Raw genomic sequence first — 17,753 nt, 5'->3', positions numbered from 1 at the left:
TCTATTCTATTCCTCATGGTCCAGAAAAAAGGAGAGAGTTGTGAGGAAAAAAAATAAATTGAATCAATTGATTAGCCACTTGAATTGCTGAAGCAACTCACTGATGAGAATGAAGTAAGAGGGGCGGAAAGGAATGGAGCTCATGGGGCACGCTGGTTGACTGTTAGGCCCCAGGAACTGGGAAATTAAGTTCTTTGTATCATCAAACCAGTTGTCCATCTAATTTAGTATGGTCTGTGCTAGATAGTAGCAGTTTCCCAGGGATCTTTTAGTTGAGGGATCCCACACTCATGAATCCTTAATTGAAGCAAGAAAATCGGATTCTAGTCCCTGTTGTTCAGAAAGTCTGGTTTAAAACGGAAACGTCCCAGCAGGTGGCAGCAACTCAGAAGCCAAGCATGGCTGGACCCAGTTAACATTGGATGGGAGACCACCAGAGCTAGACTGGCACGTCAAAATGCCAGAAGGAAAGCCACTTCTGGACGGCTGCCTAGACCACCACAAGCACGGATCCAGATCTCCCCAGGAGTTGAACTCAACTCAAGGGAGACATTCCCTTAAATGGAAACATGGTGGGTCTTTTAGGAGCTTCAGATAATCCTCTTTCTCTACCATATCTAAAGGTTCAAGGTTCAAACTTGAAATCTTGCACATCTAAAGCTAGCGCTCTGATCGCTGAGCTACACCCTTTCTTTAAAAGACCTGAGGATGCCCGTTGTGATCGGGGTCTCGACTTGAGGGTCTAAAAGCACAGAGCAGGGGACTGGGGGAGTTTTCACTCGCTGGACCCCCTCATGCACATGGGTGAGTTGGCACGTCATGCTAAATCACAGGCCCTGGAATACAAATTGCAACAGCCGAGTTCCTCCAGCGCTATAGGCCACCAACAGGCAAACCGTCTTGTGGGTTAGCAGAGATGAACCTGGTCCACTGGAGCACCATCAAGGGGGCAAAAGCTCCATTTTGCAACAGGCCCCGGTCAAGAAAAGAAGCAGGCTACTCTCTCCAGAGATTCTTTTTATTTCTCCAAAAAAAATATTGGAACAGATGCTACTGCAAACACATGGATAACAGTCCCCAACAAGCACAGAAAACACTGCTGGGGGCCCTTGAGGGGTGTGCCGAGAAGGCAAGGGTGTCTCACTTGTAGGCCAGGCCTCCCCACCCCTCCCGCTCTAAGCAGCATGAAAAAAAATCCTGCTCATCTGGGTCTTTCTGCAACCCCATCCACGTGCCAAGGCTGTTTCGGCATCCTTTGTGACCGAGTGAAAGACGGGCACCGGCTGCAGAGGAGAGGGGGAAATGCAGGGTGGCATCCGAGTATGAGTGGAAGGCACACTCAGGTCAGGAACCAAGGCCAGGGAGATGGGGGGATATCACAGAGCCAGGTCACAATACAAGCAGTGGGGATCCTGCTCCAGCCAAGACCCTGACAAGCAGCTGAGAGGTGACTCCAGCCAACTCAACAGCACAACTTTGGTGCTCGCCAATGGATGAATGTGACGCTCGAGAGAGGCGTTGAGCAAGCCCCTTCTACGACAGCTCTAGGGAAACGTTTCAGCTTCCTGTTTCTAAGCTAGGCCCTGCAAGGTGTTCTTTTCTGCCACGTGCAAGTGAGCATTTGCAGCGCGTGGGCTCCCTTGGGGGGAAAAAGATCCATGGCACACGGCCACAGGAGGCAAAGGTCAACCCAAAGATCTCTAGGTGAGAAATTGAACAGCACCTGAGAAATGGAAACTCCACCACTTGGGAATCTTCCTCATAGAAAGGATGGTCTTGGTTCTAACCCTGAGGACTTTGTGTGCTCTGTGGCTTGAGAAAAGGGGTGGACCAGGTGTGGGGTGATGAATTTTGCATAGAGTATAGGCTGGGGGGGGAGGGAGGGGGCTATGAAACTAGCCTTCCAAAACTTGGGGATCCACCAGATGCACTGGAGCCTCGCCTCCCAATTTCTTAGCCAGCATAAGCTGAGGAGGAGGGTGCCAGTTTGGGAAAGGTAGCCAAAATAATCCCAACCAGAGTGGATCTCTTACAACAGCACTGCCATGCATTGTGTGGACGGGGGGTGGGGGGTGGATCACTGGTTTAAAGCAGAGGCTGGGGTGGGGGCAGGGTAGTTCAGTGCTGGCTTTGATTGCTGGTCACTGGTTTGAGCCAGAAGATCTAGCTCGGGCTTCCTAATTGGGGGAAACCTCTGGCGGCAGCAGCAGCCATCCTGGTTTGACAGCCCCACCATATTCCCGAGCCCCAGAGAGATCACAACTTTCAGGCACTGTGAGGCGAGTTTGGAGGGCAGGCAGCCAGGTCCCCAGACTCAGCTGCAGGGAGGACAGGAGTATCATCCTGGGGGCCCTTCCTGGAACCTGAAGCCAGCCCCCAGTGCTTTGGCCCCCCCTTCCTCGATAACCCTTCCCTCCCTCTCTGCTGCATTCAGGATACGGAAGCATCTGAAGATGGGCGTCAGAGAGGCAGGTGCCAGGCTTCGTTTCCAAGAGGAGGCAGCACGCTTTGAGACCGCAGACGCAAGCAGTGCTTCAGCTCTAGGGCCAAACGATACAGCGTTCTGCACCCTCGGTTAGATTTTAGAAGGGATGCGCGTATGGGCGTGCATTGCAATTTAGCGAAGCTTTTCAAGGGGGATTTTCCGGATGTTTAGAAGAAGCCTATCTCGTCCAGACGTGTTCCTATTAGCACGGGGCCAAAGCGGCACAAGGACTATCAACCTTTTTCCAGTACGGTCCTGCCTGCTGATGAGGCTGCGGCAGGGCAGGAAGGAAAAAGCCAACAGCCTTGGAGCACAGATGGAGGAGGAGGAGGAGGAGGAGGAGGAGGAGGAGGAGGAGGAGGAGGAGCAGAAGTGATTATCAAAGGAAAAGAAATCTCAACCTCAGGAGCCAAAAGGGTCTGTTCTGTATCCGTGGGACCGCCAATGGTGTCCCTGCTACCAGAACCCACAACCCACCAGCATCCCTGGGCTCATGAAAAACAGCGGTCCTGGATCAGCCCCATGCCACCCCCCTCCGTGACCTGCTTGCCCACCCACACACACCTGCCCCCTCAGATGTCCAGCATCTGACCATCTGCTGCCCCACTTCGGGGAGGCCTTTCCCCAGCAGAGCGCTGCCACCACCGCATTTTCCACTGTGTTTTCCTCCTGTTTCAACAGAGGCGATGTGGCCTGTTTCGTTTTGCTTTTCTTTGTTAAGGGGAAGGAGGGGGCCAGAAGGGGAGGCATTCCTTGTAACGTCAGAGATGCTTCATGCAATCTGCAGTATTAAGTAAAGAGCAACGGCCAGTTTTGTTATGCCCTAACCCTGCTCCCCTTGCCGATCTCAAGCCCCTCGCTGCACCCCACATCACTGCTCAGGCCTGTACAGATTTCACCAACTGCAGCAGAGCCCCCAGCCCCTCTCCCACCACAGCTCCTATTTATTCTTCTTGAAAAAACTGAAACGTTTCTCGCGGTCCTTCTCCTTGGCATCTTTGCTACGCAGGGTGACAGTCCCTTCTGAGGCGCTGTGGTGGGGCACGGGAGGCATCGTCATTGCTCGCGTCATGCCTTTGCTGATGAGCGGAGGCTGATCTTCCGCAGGGTCTTGGGGAGTGAGGGGGCACGCGGCAGCGGCATTGATCACTCGCATCCAAGTACTCATCTCTGCCTGGAAGGGAGGGAAAAAAAGAGGGCCCATGAAGCAAGGACAGAGCGTTTCCCTCCAATCGTCTGAACCCCAACAAAGAGCAGGATATAACCGGAGGATGGAGCGAAAGACTATTTAGAACAAACGTCTGGAGATCTACTCACCTCATCCTTTGCCTGGAATAAATATTCTTTGCCATCTGTTAATCTGCCAAGAGAGAAGAAAAGCAAACAAGAATCAACTGATGTTAGCTGAGGAGTCTCAACACCCCAACTCCTCCAGCAAAACCAGATAAATAATAGTATGTAAAGGTAGACCCACTACAGCACTTCATGAAAAACATACACTTGAGATATCAACCTTTTAATCTATTTACTGGGAGTTAAGTCTTCTTGAATACATAGGTTGTGCTCACAAAGAGTAGTTTTGGACTATGCTAGGTGTTGAAAATTGTGAAATACCCTTGATTCCTTTTGCTACAATTCCCAAGATTCCTACTGCTGTAGCTTCCTAGAATTACCGTCCTCGTGATTTTCAGACAGGCCTACAGCTGTACTTGATGGGGGTGCGGACACCTCCTACCAGTACTCAATTGTACACTGGAAACCCAGGAAAATTTAAGAGTAAAAAAATGCAGCCGATACTACCTGGCCAAATGCAGCCAGAGCTTACCCAAGTTTGAAGACATGCTTGCGCTTCTTGTAATCCAGAGCCACGTTGCACTGCGCTCCCTGCAAGCTGACGGGCACTTCCCCATGATAGGGAATGCCATTGCTGGCGTGCTTGCTGTCCTTGTAGAATCCAAAGCTGCTTTTCTGCACAATACAATAGATGGCCTGCCAAGACCTGGGGAGGCCAGATAAGGGGGGTGGTCAGAAGCATGCTCCAGGAGTCATTTCCCCTCCCCATTCAAATACTATTTGCCTGGCTGATTCGATCTGGGAGGGTTGGCGCGCTCCGGGTTCCTTCAATTAAATAATGCCACCTATTGGGATCCTGGAAGTGTGCCTTCTCTGTTGCACTGCATGTCCTATAGAATGAGGCCCCCCAAGATCCAAACAGCCCCCGCCCTGCCGATGTTTCGAAGGGGCCTGAAGACCTGGCTCTTTACCCAGGCTTTTGGTGGGGATGACTGAAGCCTCCTTTTAACTTAGGTTGCTGTCTTGACATCCAGTTTATCATTTTGCCACCTCTGCCTTTGTTTCTTGTTTTAAATCATTTGTAAACCTCTCAGAGTCACTGGGAATCGGGCATCATCATCATCATCATCATCATCATCATCATCATCATCATCTCTTTGAGTTCTGCTGGTGCACTTCTTATATTTTCCCAAGTTTGTTTATTATTTTACAGAGTCTTATTATTTTGCAGGAGAGTCTTGGGAGAACCTACAGTGATGCACTCAGCCTCCTCCATCCCAGCTCCTTTATCAAAGGCTCTCAGCTCCCAGAATTCTCAGCAGTGTCCATACTGGGTAAGAATTCTGGGAGCTGAAGTCCACACACTTAGAGCCCATCCTCCCTGTTGGGGACAGCCATCTTCAGCTTTCCAACCTGCTGGGTTCTCAGCCTCTATCAGATCACTCTCATGTCCTGCAAATTATGAAGGACCATCCCTGGATCCTGCAGCTTAGGTGGAATTATGGGATATTCCAACCATCTTCTGTTATGTCCTTCCATACCTAGCTTTACATTCACATCGGCATGCCTATGTTACCTGTTAGCTGCCTTTTTGCCATGGGATTCCATTTCCTGCTTCCGATATAACACCCCTTCCATCTGTTCTGGGGCTGAGTGGTCTGGTGTTTGTGGGGGCAGCGTGACTGACTGACTGGGATCCGTGCTGAGCACAGCTGGCTTGGAACTGAGCTTAGGCGAGGAGGGTGGGCTAGGCTCTTTGTCCTTGGATACCGAATCCAGTTGTGACCCATTGACTGCAGCTGGTGATTCTGAAATCTGAAATCAAACAGTTGGGGTTTGGTTAGAATCATAGTTCAACTGCCAGCTCAAGGCAGAATGGACTTTGCCATTCCACCTCGTGTCCTGTGAGCCAACCAGCCACCTCCGTCTCTTCCGGTTTCCCACCCAGCCTTGTGATCATTCCCTATTACCTGAGGAGATTCAGAATCTGGGTCAATCCCATTTTGTGAGGGCAACTCCAGAGCTAAGCCTTCCTCTCCAGAGCTTCTGGGGAAGAGAAAAGGATGTGCCATTTAGTGCAAAATTTCAAAGTACCAAAGACAAAGCTCTTCCCTGCAGGCATATTTCCTTCCTTGTTGCAAGCATTCCCCTGTTGCCAAGGTATTAAATCAGGATTTCCACCTACAAGCTGGTCAAGGAGGTTCTCTACAGAAAACTCACAATAACTCAGGAGCATTTCTTCCCTGAGTTCTTTATCTTATTAAATTTGCTTTAAAACAATATCCCTAGTATTCCAAATCTATAAAAACAAAGACATCAAAAAATTTTAACATGTGGGAACCAGCTGAAATAATTATATAACACTGGAAAGAAAAAAAATTCACCTGATTTGCAACACTGAACTGTTGGTGTGTATCGTCTATCAATATTTGTATTAACATGGGGGAACGAAGAAGGTTTTTGAGCACTGTGGTTGATTTATTTTAATGCTGATTACATCATTTTCTAAGCCTTTTTGTTTTCTTTTTTAATTATTAATGCTACATTATATTGTTAATGTTTATAATATTTTATAAATTAATATATAAGCCAGATACATTACCTGTATATGTACAAATAAAAGATATTTTTCCAATTTAGCTTTCCATTAAATCATCCAAAAGATCACTCGTCACATCTTTTAAACTCCCTCTCTTCAATTCTCCTTTCTATTTTATTTCCAAAAGGAAACACATTCTCTTTTGTCTCCCATATTCTCCAGTTCTTAAAACTAATTTGGATTCTATATGGGATTCACATTCATACAAATTCTCTCTGCTTTGGAAAACTGACAGGAGAGAGTTGGAATTATCCAACTACCTTATTTCAATCTGGGGCATGGTGGGGAGGATACAATTTCTCCAGTTATGGTTGCTGATGGATTTTAAAATGGGGAAGATCTTCATTTGCATACTTTCAAATTGTGTAACTTCACCTGCCTCTTGCTCATCAACAAAAGGGCCCAATTCAAGATTTGAGAGGCTCTGAGACCAGTTGCTCAGAGGGACACTCCCTCACTAGCCCCCTTCCTCCTCATCTCAGCCCCAATTTTCTTGCTTCTCCCTCCACCCCCAATCTGCCCCACTTCCCAGAAGAACAGCAATGGCTGTTGCTCCATCTTTCCACTCCTCAGTCTTGTTACTGAAGGTGGCAAGAGACCAGTTCATAATTTCAAAACACTAGTCTGATCTGAAATGCCTTGCTCAGATTTAAATTGCCTGCAAGTATGTTTATTTCTCTTTATTAAATCTTTATTAAATCTTTAATTTAATAAAGATTAATCTTTATTAAATTAAAGACTTGCATAACATTCCCTCCTCCAATTTTTCTCTCCCACAACAACAGCTCTGTGAGGTAGGTTGGACAAACAGACTGGTCCAAAGTCAACAGTGAGTTTCCATGGCTAAAGCGGTATTTATACTCAGGTCCTCCGGTCCTAGCTCAACTCCCTAACCATTACACCATACTTGCTCTCTGTAGAGTTTTTAAGCAGAAGGTGAAGAATACTTGCAAAGCAAGGGTTATAAGAATGAGGGTACTGGACTCCAGGAAGTTAATTTTACATTTTAGAAAGAAGTGCTCTTAATTCCATTTCTATTTCCCACTAATACCAATTTAGACAGCAGCCTGGCCCAAACTGGTGTTGTAATCATAATCCTCAAAATTCAACCTTGTTTGCTACACCTCGTCCCCTTGGCACTCTTGCACCTGCCTTCTTCCCACGTGGGCTCAGGTCTCAGCTCTTACCCATTGGCCTGAGTACTGCTGGGTGGGCGATGTCCCTCTGGGTCCTCTGTCTGTGGCATCATGACAGTGGGTTCCAGTGGTGTCGGTGTTGGAGACCTCCTCTTCCTTTCTTCTTCTTGCTCACGCCGCCGATGTTCATTCTCTTCCAGCTGGAGGAAAAAAACAAACATGGAATTCACCACCACCACCAGAATTCAGTGCTATGAAAGGACACTAAAGGAATGCTGAAGGACTTCCGAAAGAAATTGTAAATGGAGATGTATTTCCTGCTCTCAGAATACTATAATTTTAAGATCAGTAAAGTTGATTTGTAATATAGTCATTGCATATATCCTGCCTCTTCTTAAGCTTCAAGGCAGCCCCCCCCGAATTGCCACCCACCCTTAATCCTTACAAGAAGCTGCAAGGAAGATTTGGCTGAGAGAGTGAGTGACTCCAGATTATGCAGGAAACTTCATGGCTAGTGAAGGACCTGAATCCATGCCTCTTCTGATTAGAACAGCAATCTAACCATCACAATATTTTGCTGACAGGCTTGTAATTTGAAAAATGAAAGGAGGAATTATTTCATCTGCCAATCATGCACTAGATGAAACCAACTTTGATCCACAAAACTTAATATGAGAATTTATTAGTGAATTTATTCACAAATGCCACAAGACTGTTAAAGTTAGGTAAAATGCATCACAGACAAAATGATCCGAGCTTAGAATAGCAGCTCCAACTTCATCAGAGATGTCCCAATGGCGAAATGAACCATTCCTGACCACAAGAGGGCATTTTAGGGTCAGAATGCTTCAGTCAGGGAAAAAAATGTGCACACCCCTATTCTTTGCTGTTTCTTCAGTGAGTGAAGATGTTTGTGACAGTGGAATTGCAATCTAAGGTTGGATTGTTTGATCTGAAAGCAGTGCTGTGTGCCTTTTGTAAGAAGGTGCCGGGTATTTCAAATTTAACAGGTTTCAGGGTTGAAAGATTGCCCCAACTTTACTGAGTGTTCTGAACCTGTTCTGACCATTCCAGAAGTGTTCCAAGTTCAAAAGAGGACCATTCCAAGCTCAGCACCCTTCCAGCAAGGCTGGAACAGCACTTTCGAACTCAAAACATGTGCTGCTATGTCACCTTTCAAATTAGACATGTTTTGCACTAGTCTTCTGGATGGACAAATCTGTTCCTTGCATAGCTATTTTGGACGCTTCCTTTACTTTATGTTTCTATCCCTTACAAACCATCCACTGAGCCTGACTGATATTAAGGTAGGATATAAATTTAAGGAAGTAAAAAGAGATATACATCAACAGCGTAACTGTTTGGGAAGACTAGGCCTCAAAGTCAACTGCGGAAGGACTGACTTGGACACTTCCTCTAACTGCTCCAGTTTTTCCAGTCTCATTCTGGTTGGTTCATATATCATATTATGTTTCTCAGCTAAGCCATAATCAACCAGGTTCATACAACTATGCTAAACTATAAACCAAGGTTTGTAAACCACAATGGCTGGATTTGCATAATAAGCTAAGCCAGCATGCTCCTTTACTAACCGTGGTGAGCTTCTCCAGTGCCAGGAAACGTTCTTCCCAGGCCGCTACTGATTTCTGGAAGCCCTCGTGTCGCTTGATCAGGTTTTCAACTTCATCCACGTTGTCACCCAGTTCAGTGGAGCGCACAATTGGTTCCTGGCTGGAAAGCCAAGCTTCTGCCATGCTGGCATCCCGCCCAAACATCAGCACTTCCATAACTGCAAGAGGAAGAAAGAGAGAGAGGATCCATCCCATTTCTGGATCATGTGCAGCTGGAATGCTCTGTTCCAAGCCAACATCCTCCCTGAATCTTTAACAAAGCACAGGAGGGCAATTTCTTGTGGGCTGGAGGCCACACTTAGCTTCTGAGGAGCATGTTGGGAAGAAAAGGCTAATAGGAAGTTTACTTCAAATTGGCTTGGACTCCTGATGATCTTATGTAGCGTCCATATTGTTTTCTTAGCAACACAAGTGGCTTGCCACTGCTTTCTTCCATGGTATGTATTCAACTTTCCAGTTTAACCTACTGACTTGGTATTTCCTGATGGCCTCCCATCCATGTATTAAGGATGGTTGACCTGCTTAGCTTTGTTGTGATCGATCAAGTTGGCCAAATGCTGCCACTTGGCTGGGCCTGATGGTCTCCTTTGAGTCAAGCTCAATTTCTGGTGATGGCATGTGATTTTCTTGACATTTTCTTTGTCATTGTCTTCTGAGTTGTCTGTTAAGACTTCAAAGTCAAGCCTACAGCCCTAGAATTTGGTGGTCTCCTATCCAAGCACTAAGAGGTCCAATCTTATTTAGCTTTTAATCAGCCATAGTCAGCTTGGATGCCTACTGGGGACAACTCCTCAAAAAGTAGTGCATTAGGCTATGACCAAAACTCAATTTGTTTTCATTTACATTTAAAATTAATTAAAAGTAAAAGTAGTTGACACAATTACCAACCAGTTATATGCTGAAGGATTTTTCACTTCTGTCACATTAAAATGTTCGGTTTGGTAGCAACTTTCCAAGGTCTCTAGGAGGTCGACTCAAGGCTTTTGTGAAGTGTAGGAGAAATTTCTCTCACAACTCTCCCAAAAGTTCATTTAAACCAGAGACTAACAGAAGACAACTTTGTTGAAGCATAGATTGTTTACTACGGTACTGGAGGCAACAGAGGCAAACCTAAAAAAGGGTGGAATGCGGTCCTTCTATATAGTTATGTAAATTAGAGTATGTGCACAATTGGATGTAACAAAAGAATTGGTTGGATATGAGTGGGATATGATTAGCTGTAATAGCATCTTATTATCAGTGAGGTCAGATACAGGGTGGATTCTATGAGGTCTTGAAGTACAAAAACCTGATACGTTGAGAAAACAAAGAAGGCGTTCTATGAACATACCTGTAGTTGCTTTCTAGAGAGTTACATTTATGGCAGTTACCTTGGTTCCCAGAGCCTGTGCTCACCTCCTAGTATCCTCTCCTAGTTTTATCAAATTTCCTGGGTGCTCTGCAGCTGAGCCAACAGGGTTTATTGTTCCTCAAGCCCCTGGGAAGATAACTGGGAAAGGGGGATGTTTTGCTTGGCTCTCCTTGCCCAGACCATTGCCATATTTTCTCCTACAGAGATACATGTGGACTGGGTTCCTCATATTGTACACATCTGGTTTATTATTTATTTGTTTGAGTTAATTAGCCACTCAAGTGAAATGGACTCTAAAGTCCTTGAGGCACTGATTAGTTGAAATGTCATCTCTTCCCATAACATCCTGCACTTGTACGCTAAGATCTACCTTGAAATGGGGAAGGTCTTTTTTAAATGCCATTAAGAGCAGTAAGGTTGGTACGTGATGCCTTCTTTGGGGTGCCTTTTTGACTGACCGTCTCTGCCTTGCCCCTTTAACTCTGGCATTTAAGAAGGCTTCAGACAGGTTATCCTTTTAGGCTATTTTTGATTAATTCCATATATCAGTGGAAGAACATTACAGGAAGTTGTGGACATCCTTCTTGATGGCATCGCCTGTAATTGGTAACTTGTTTCTTATTTCTTCTGGGCATCACTGTGAGAGGATGTACCTCTTAAAAAGGCATGAGATTTCAAATAAAAGAGAAACCATACCCAATCAGACCCAAAGCTTGGGTGTCAACTATTACTGCTAGTCCAATTCCCCAGGTGCTGTGCCTGAATCCTATCTCATCTTCAGGATAATGCCAGAAGTCATTTCCGAAACAACCAAGAAAGAAACTGTTTTACTGTGAAAGGTAGCACAATGATGCCAAGGCCTGAAAAAAATGCTGCCCACTGCCACAACCCACCCTCCAAATTGCATCATCAAACTCCTTCCATCCCCCTTTGTCTTCTACCACCATACCTATTTGTAACCAGTCCATCTTCTCTTGCCATTTATTGTTGATCTCCTTGCGGCGTTCCTGCAACTGAGACAATTTCTCCACAATCTGAATCACAAAACAGGGAGGTTGGGGAAGAAGAGGAGAAAGGAATTCAGCTGGCAAACTATTTAGCACAGGGACACCATTAATATGAGCGGTGGGAGCTTCAAGACAACACAAAAGGAGTCACCTATATTGCACATTGTTAACCTGTGAAGCTCACTGTTGCATGATGAAACAAACCAATCTGGTTGTCTCTAAAGAGGAATTAAGCAACTTTACAGAGCACAAAAATATCAATGGCTCCTTGGCAAGATGGCTATGTATAATCTGCATGTTCAGAGGCACCGAGTACCTGTTGCTGAGGAGCATTAGCAAGGGGAAGCTATTGCACACATGCTATTGTGCAAACAGAACAGGTGTTTTTGCACTCTCCTCTTGCATATGGGGCCCTCTGGTTAGTAACCATGGGAAAACAGGAGGTTGAATTATCGCTTGATGAGCATGGCCTTTCTTGTATCCTTAGATATTGTGATCACTGGAGACACCAGAGATTAAACTTGTTTTCCATCCATATGGACTTAGGTTTGATATTAAACTTCTCCAAGTAAGTTTGTGACAATTCTAATCAATGCTGTTGTTTTTTAGGAAGGCAGCACTGAGCTCCACGGACCAAGGGTCGGACCTGATTGAAGAGAAAATCTCCCATTCCTAACCTTTGTGGAAGCGTAGTGCCCCTTAGCCAGGAGGTCGTCACCCATAGCTATGCAAGCATTGAAGCTGCCGGTCCGTGCCTCCATCTCCGCCTTGATCCCTTGGTGATTCTTGATGACCAGGTTAGCAGCTGACACATCCCTGTATAGGGAAGCAGAAGAAAAGAAAATTGGCCACCTGCCTCTGCTCTGGGAAATGGACGGAAGGCAGCAGGAAAAGCAAGACCAGAAGACATCTTTTGCCCATGACACATTTGGACCCTTCCAAGGAAGGTGTTGAAGGCATTAAGTAAATTTGCAACACTTGCAGACAGGACAAAAGGCAATGATACTTTAATTTAAAATTCCAGAATTGGGAGAAAAGTAGTCTAGGCATTTCTCTTTTCACCTTACTATACCCTCCTCTCTTTATACATCCCTTCTTTAAATCAGTCATAAAAAATCAGGATTTTGCTACCACAGCAAAGAATCATAGACCAACATGGCTTTCTTCCTACAATGCTTCAATCAGCAGGACAGTGGGAACAAAGGGAACATCTGGTCAAAATGTTGAACTATAACAGCAATGAGGGACTGGGCTTATATCATGATTCACAGGCCTTATTGAAATATAGGCATTTAACAAGTCTTGAGGAGCGTAAACAGGAAGGATTTTAAACAATGTATATTTGTGGCACAGCGGCTTAATGACGCTGAAAGTTGCCGGCCAGAAATGGTCGACGCTTCAGCGGTTCGAGTCCAGCCTTCACGTTAAACAGGGTGAGCTCCTGTTTCCTCCCCAGTTCCTGTCAACCCAACAGTTCGAAAACTTACATGAGTAGATAAATGGGGACTCTCACTCCGGTGGGAGGAAAAATGCTGGCGGCGCCTTGCAAAAAAGGAGTTGGGAGCAGTTGCCGGTAAGCGCGAAAAACTGCGCGCGCCCGAAAAGGGCGCGAAGCAACAGAAACCCTGCCTCCTGCGCTTGCCAGCTGGGCTCTACCCTAGGAAGGAGGCTCTGGCAAACCACTTCCGAAAAACAGTTGCCTTGAAAACTGCAAGGACTCGTCCAAGCAGTCACTGCAGGGTCAGCAATGACTGAGCGCAGACAAAAAAAAAAAGTCAATCTTAGTTGAGCTCCATCTGAGAGACATAATCTCTTCAGTGGTGGGGGAAAGATCCAGTAATGCTGAGGATGCATTGGAATAACAACGGAAAAACAGGGAGGGAAATCCAAGGGTAAAGGAACAAGAAGGAAGAAAATATGGAGGTAGGCTTGTCCTTTTCTAAAATCCAAGACAGCCATGAATAAAACAAGGGGAAATGAGCCTTTCTTTTTAAAGCTACACTGGCATAAAATAGAAAAGAGAAAAGATGCAGTACAGGAATCGAACATTTTCCTGACAGCACACTACCTGGGCTTCTCCTGCGCATCTATCTGGAGGTTGATGTCATCCATCCACAGCAGAAGGTCACGCACCATACGGAAAAAGCGGAATTTGTCAACGGTGTCCAGGAGGAGTTGGCGACGGTCGCTGCTGCTGCTGAGCAGGTCAGACCAGGCCTCACTCACCGACTGCTCATGCCTCCGGATGTCATCAGCCTTTTCCCCGGCATAGGCCTTCTGCAACCGTGCTGCGTCATCCTGCACTTGCTTTACCTGTGAACAGCCATGGCAGGGGGGGGACAGGATGCAAGGCTCAGTTCCAATCGACCACTTTGTAAATGCTCCCACTTCATATTGCACATTAGGCAGGAAGTAAAATGCTTGCTTTTCAACTCAGGGATGGAAGAACCTCATCTGTTGTGAGACGCTTTGGGAAAGAGTGGGGTGAGGTGTTTGGGTTCATCTGAGAAGAAGCAACAGACAGTCCAGATGGGCCAAACAGGAAATTCTGGCCCAGCAACTGAGTAACCCTGATAGCATTATGTGTGGAAGCCAGTCAGGGATGCTAGGTTATCTTGCAACGAAAAGGTGGACTGATCAGCATTTGCAAGGCATAGCTGACTCCAAAGCATCCATAACTAACTCTCTGCCTCCTTCCCTCTTCCCTGTCTTTCAGCGAGCAGATGACTTTTTGGCTCTTCTTCCCCAAATAGGGAGAAAGAGTTTCAAAGAGGCTCTGCCTTAATTAACTCATGATAACTGAATGTGGGCATTTACTGTTCCAGTTTTCAAGAATCCATTTCCCCCCCCCAGACTAGCCTTCTGGATACCTGCGTGCTTTTTGTTTCCTTGGTTTGCCAGCTCCATGGAGCTTGACATCTGTGGAAAGAGAATCATTTCTACAGGTGAAGAAATGCAGATTTGAAATGTAGGCGACCAGTAGCACAATTAGTTAAAATCAGAATGACTAAATTGGAAGGCAAGAGGGAGTGAAAAGAACATACTAAAAAATGGGTGTTCCTTCCAAATGTGGACAGGAGGTTTCTAAAAAAGGAAAATGTTTTGGCCTTGTAATCTGGGCACCCCGATCTTTGATTTTGGTTACAATCTGAGCCTGGTTTCATTGTGATTTGCTGCAGCAATCGGGAATGGGGAAAAAGGAAAACGTGAAAGCTATTTCTAACAATAAGCAGGTTAAATTGAAAATCAGGTGGACTCATGACTTTTCTCGACTCCCTTGCATCTTGATAAGTCACTGTCTGGTACGGTGTTTTGCCCACGCAGTAGACAGTTTTTGAATCTTATTCATCCCCACAACACAAACCTGAGCACTCAAGGCCTGAATGTCATGTTCATAGGCAGTGTGCATCCGCTGCATGGCTTCAGCTGTGTTGAGATCCCACCCGGCTTCATCTGGTAGCTGCTTCTGTTTGTTCTGGACCTGGCTGAGGGTCTCCCGGGCATCATGGTAGAAGCGGTGTAACTCATAGGAAGCTGCCAGCATCTGGCTTCTAGTGTCAATGAGTTCCAGGAGATCTGCCCAGGCCTCATTCAAGCTGTCCTTCCACTCAGCAATGGTGGCATTCTCTGAATGGCCAGCGGAGATCATCTCATCAGCCAGCCGGTTGACCCCGTCCACTCTCTCCTGGCCAATGGTGCTGGTGTCACGGGAGAATTCCCGGAACTTGTCCCGCAGCATCTGTAGGGAAGGAGGGGGCATAATATGAAGGATGCAGTGGTTAAAGCCACCCAGAGTAGAAACAGCTGAGAGTCATATCCCTTACTCAAAAAAGAGAGGGGGGAAAAAAGCAGTGGGATGCATTAAAATTAAATGCATTAAAAGAACAAGGAAGCAGGTAAATTTCCAGAGAGTAATTTTCCCAACTAGGTGTCCTTCAGCTGTATGGACTTCCAGAATTCCATAGCCAGCCTGGCCACTGCAAGGAAGTCTGGGAGTTGAAGTCTGGCCATCTAGAGCAGTGTTTCTCAACCTTGGCCACTTTAAGATGGGGGGACTTCAACTCCCAGAATTACCCAGCCAGCATGATCTAGACTATGCCAAACCTGGAATAGACAACGTTGGGCCAGCAGGTACAGCCTAAGGTAGGAGTGAGCTACTTCTCTGTAGGTCAAAGGGGCATGGGGGGGTACTTAACATTTTTTTTTTTAAGTGTCAGAATCAGATTTGAAGGGTCTCTTTCTGCCGCTCCAGATGTTATGGGCCTGAGTGTGAGACCCACCGTAACATGTTCATAATCCTGGCCAAGCTCGTGGGAGGCGGCCACCACCTCCCGTTCGGAGATCCACTGCTCCAGGTCATCCACTTCCCGCTTCAGCTGGCAGAGACGGAGGTGCTCCTGGAGTTTGGCACGACGCTCCTCGGCAAGGTCTTTCAGGCTGGCATAGAGCTTGTCCACTTGGCCTTGCCGAAGAGTGATCCGCTCACTGAAAGTCCAAGAAGAGGGAAGGAGGCAGAGAGTTATGGAAGCTAAAGAAGCCCGAGATCAATGATGGCAAACGTATGACCCGCGTGTGAAAGGTGACACGCCACGATGTTTTGGGTGACACGCCACTGTTCACCAACACCCAACAACAACTATTCTCCCTGTTTGAGTTGGCAAAGAAACTGAGTTTGTTTTACTTGTATTTCATTTTTGTAATTATTTGATGTTTCTTTATATAATACATAGCACCACACGATTGGACTGTATTTTTTTAAAATAAATGAATATGTAAAGAATTGTTTCTCTTCTGTTTGGGGGGGGTTGACATGCCAGCAGAGTCAAGTGAGGCATTTTCCGAATTTTCGACACGCTGAGCCCAAAAGGTTCACTATCACTGTCCTAGATATTTAATTTTGGAGTCAACTCTACCTAGCCAATGCTGAAAGCCCACCCTTTTCCTGCAGGATATCCTAGGATCCCTGACTGGCTTCCACACCTAATCCTATCAGAGTCAGGCAGCTGCTGACCCAGAATCCCGACTGTGCACGAGTTATCTTCCTCAAACCCACCTCTTCTTGCTATTTATCATCTTCAGATGGACAGCAGCTATGGCTGGATCATGAACCCAGTTCAAGTTCGTGCAACCTCAGAGCTCAGCGGATCCTTAACTAGAATTGTTTGATTATTTCCCTGGATCTCAGGGATAATTCCTTGCTATATTATGAACCCCTTTCCAAGTTATTGAATAAGAAGAATGATTCAGGATTCCATTTTTTTCTATGAACGATAGGAATAAAATCCACCCTGACTGCAAGTCAGGCTGTAATCCAGGTAAAGATCATTTAGGCTGCAATCCAATGATCCTTCAAACAGCATCTCATGACATACAAATTTATCAGTCCCCCTTTCCCTCTGATGTCAAACACAGAGTTCTGTTCTCAGAGGCAGGGAATCCAAAATCAAATCACCTTCTTTCCTCCCAGGGAACATACCATGATGCTGGTTTAAATAACTTCCCACCCACTGCCAGTGGGAGGGAAACACTGTAAAAATATCGGAGCATGGGGGAAGGGACAGAGAAATCAATATTTCATCCTGCAACAGGGAGAATTTATAAATATGTGAGAGTAGTCCATTACACATAGTCCTTGACTTACAACAGCAATTGGGACTGGAATTTTTGTTGCTAAGAGATGCGGTCATAAAGCGCGACTACATCGCTTAGTGACAACAATCCCTGCAATCCCAGTTGCCATCATTAATTGAATCCCATGGTCATTAGGCGAGCCAACTTCCTGCCAGCTTCCCACAACCAAAGTCAGTGGGGAAGTCAGCAGGAAGTTGTAAATCCCAGGCCGGCAGGCAGGTAGGTGGCTGGCTGCTGCCAGGTGGGGGAGGGAACAAGGGAGTGTGCGAGAGTGCAAGGGAGGTGTGGCAAGGGTGTGCAGGGGTGAGCAATAGGCGTGGGTCAGGGAGGGTGCCAGCGTAAACGCAGAGGGGTTGGAAGAGGCTGCACAGGTGGGGGAGACTTATCCCAGCGACCTTCCCTGCCGGCTTCTCCACTGATTTTCTGGGGTAGCCAGCAGGGAAGGATGCAAATAGCAATCACATGATTGTGGGGTGCTGCAACCAACTCTAAGTACGAACTGGTTGCCAAGCACCCAGATCACGATTACCTGACCACGGGGGTGCTGGGACAACCAAAATTCCGAGGACCAGTCATAACCACCATTTGTTCAGCGCCATCGCAACTTCAAACGGTCACTG

At 46.3% G+C, this 17,753-nt stretch overlaps 1 protein-coding gene across 5 annotated transcripts in view; it reads right to left on the bottom strand.

The window, feature by feature from the left end:
- Positions 1–1,004: 1,004 nt before the first annotated feature.
- Positions 1,005–17,753, bottom strand: part of SPTBN2 (spectrin beta, non-erythrocytic 2) — a 78,882-nt gene continuing 62,133 nt past the window's right edge. For 4 of the 5 annotated variants that reach the window (XM_088137446.1, XM_088137445.1, XM_088137447.1 and 1 more), the window contains 12 exons: positions 15,783–15,987; positions 14,867–15,241; positions 13,571–13,815; positions 12,180–12,318; positions 11,445–11,529; positions 9,106–9,302; positions 7,565–7,713; positions 5,749–5,824; positions 5,355–5,593; positions 4,311–4,484; positions 3,803–3,845; positions 1,005–3,659 (listed from right to left, as the gene is read on the bottom strand). In XM_088137446.1, coding sequence (XP_087993572.1) covers positions 3,426–3,659; positions 3,803–3,845; positions 4,311–4,484; positions 5,355–5,593; positions 5,749–5,824; positions 7,565–7,713; positions 9,106–9,302; positions 11,445–11,529; positions 12,180–12,318; positions 13,571–13,815; positions 14,867–15,241; positions 15,783–15,987 — 2,161 coding nt within the window. In that variant the 3' untranslated portion in view covers positions 1,005–3,425. The remainder of the gene's footprint in view (positions 3,660–3,802; positions 3,846–4,310; positions 4,485–5,354; positions 5,594–5,748; positions 5,825–7,564; positions 7,714–9,105; positions 9,303–11,444; positions 11,530–12,179; positions 12,319–13,570; positions 13,816–14,866; positions 15,242–15,782; positions 15,988–17,753) is intronic. The other variant, XM_088137448.1, reaches the window with a different exon arrangement.

Source organism: Python bivittatus, unplaced genomic scaffold (assembly GCF_059951505.1).
Source record: "Python bivittatus isolate LINGU-HERP-01145 unplaced genomic scaffold, Pbiv_v1 ctg000180_np1212, whole genome shotgun sequence".
NCBI lineage: Eukaryota > Metazoa > Chordata > Lepidosauria > Squamata > Pythonidae > Python > Python bivittatus.
Note: the sequence above shows the minus strand (reverse complement) of the source record. Positions and strands in the feature narration are given on the sequence as shown.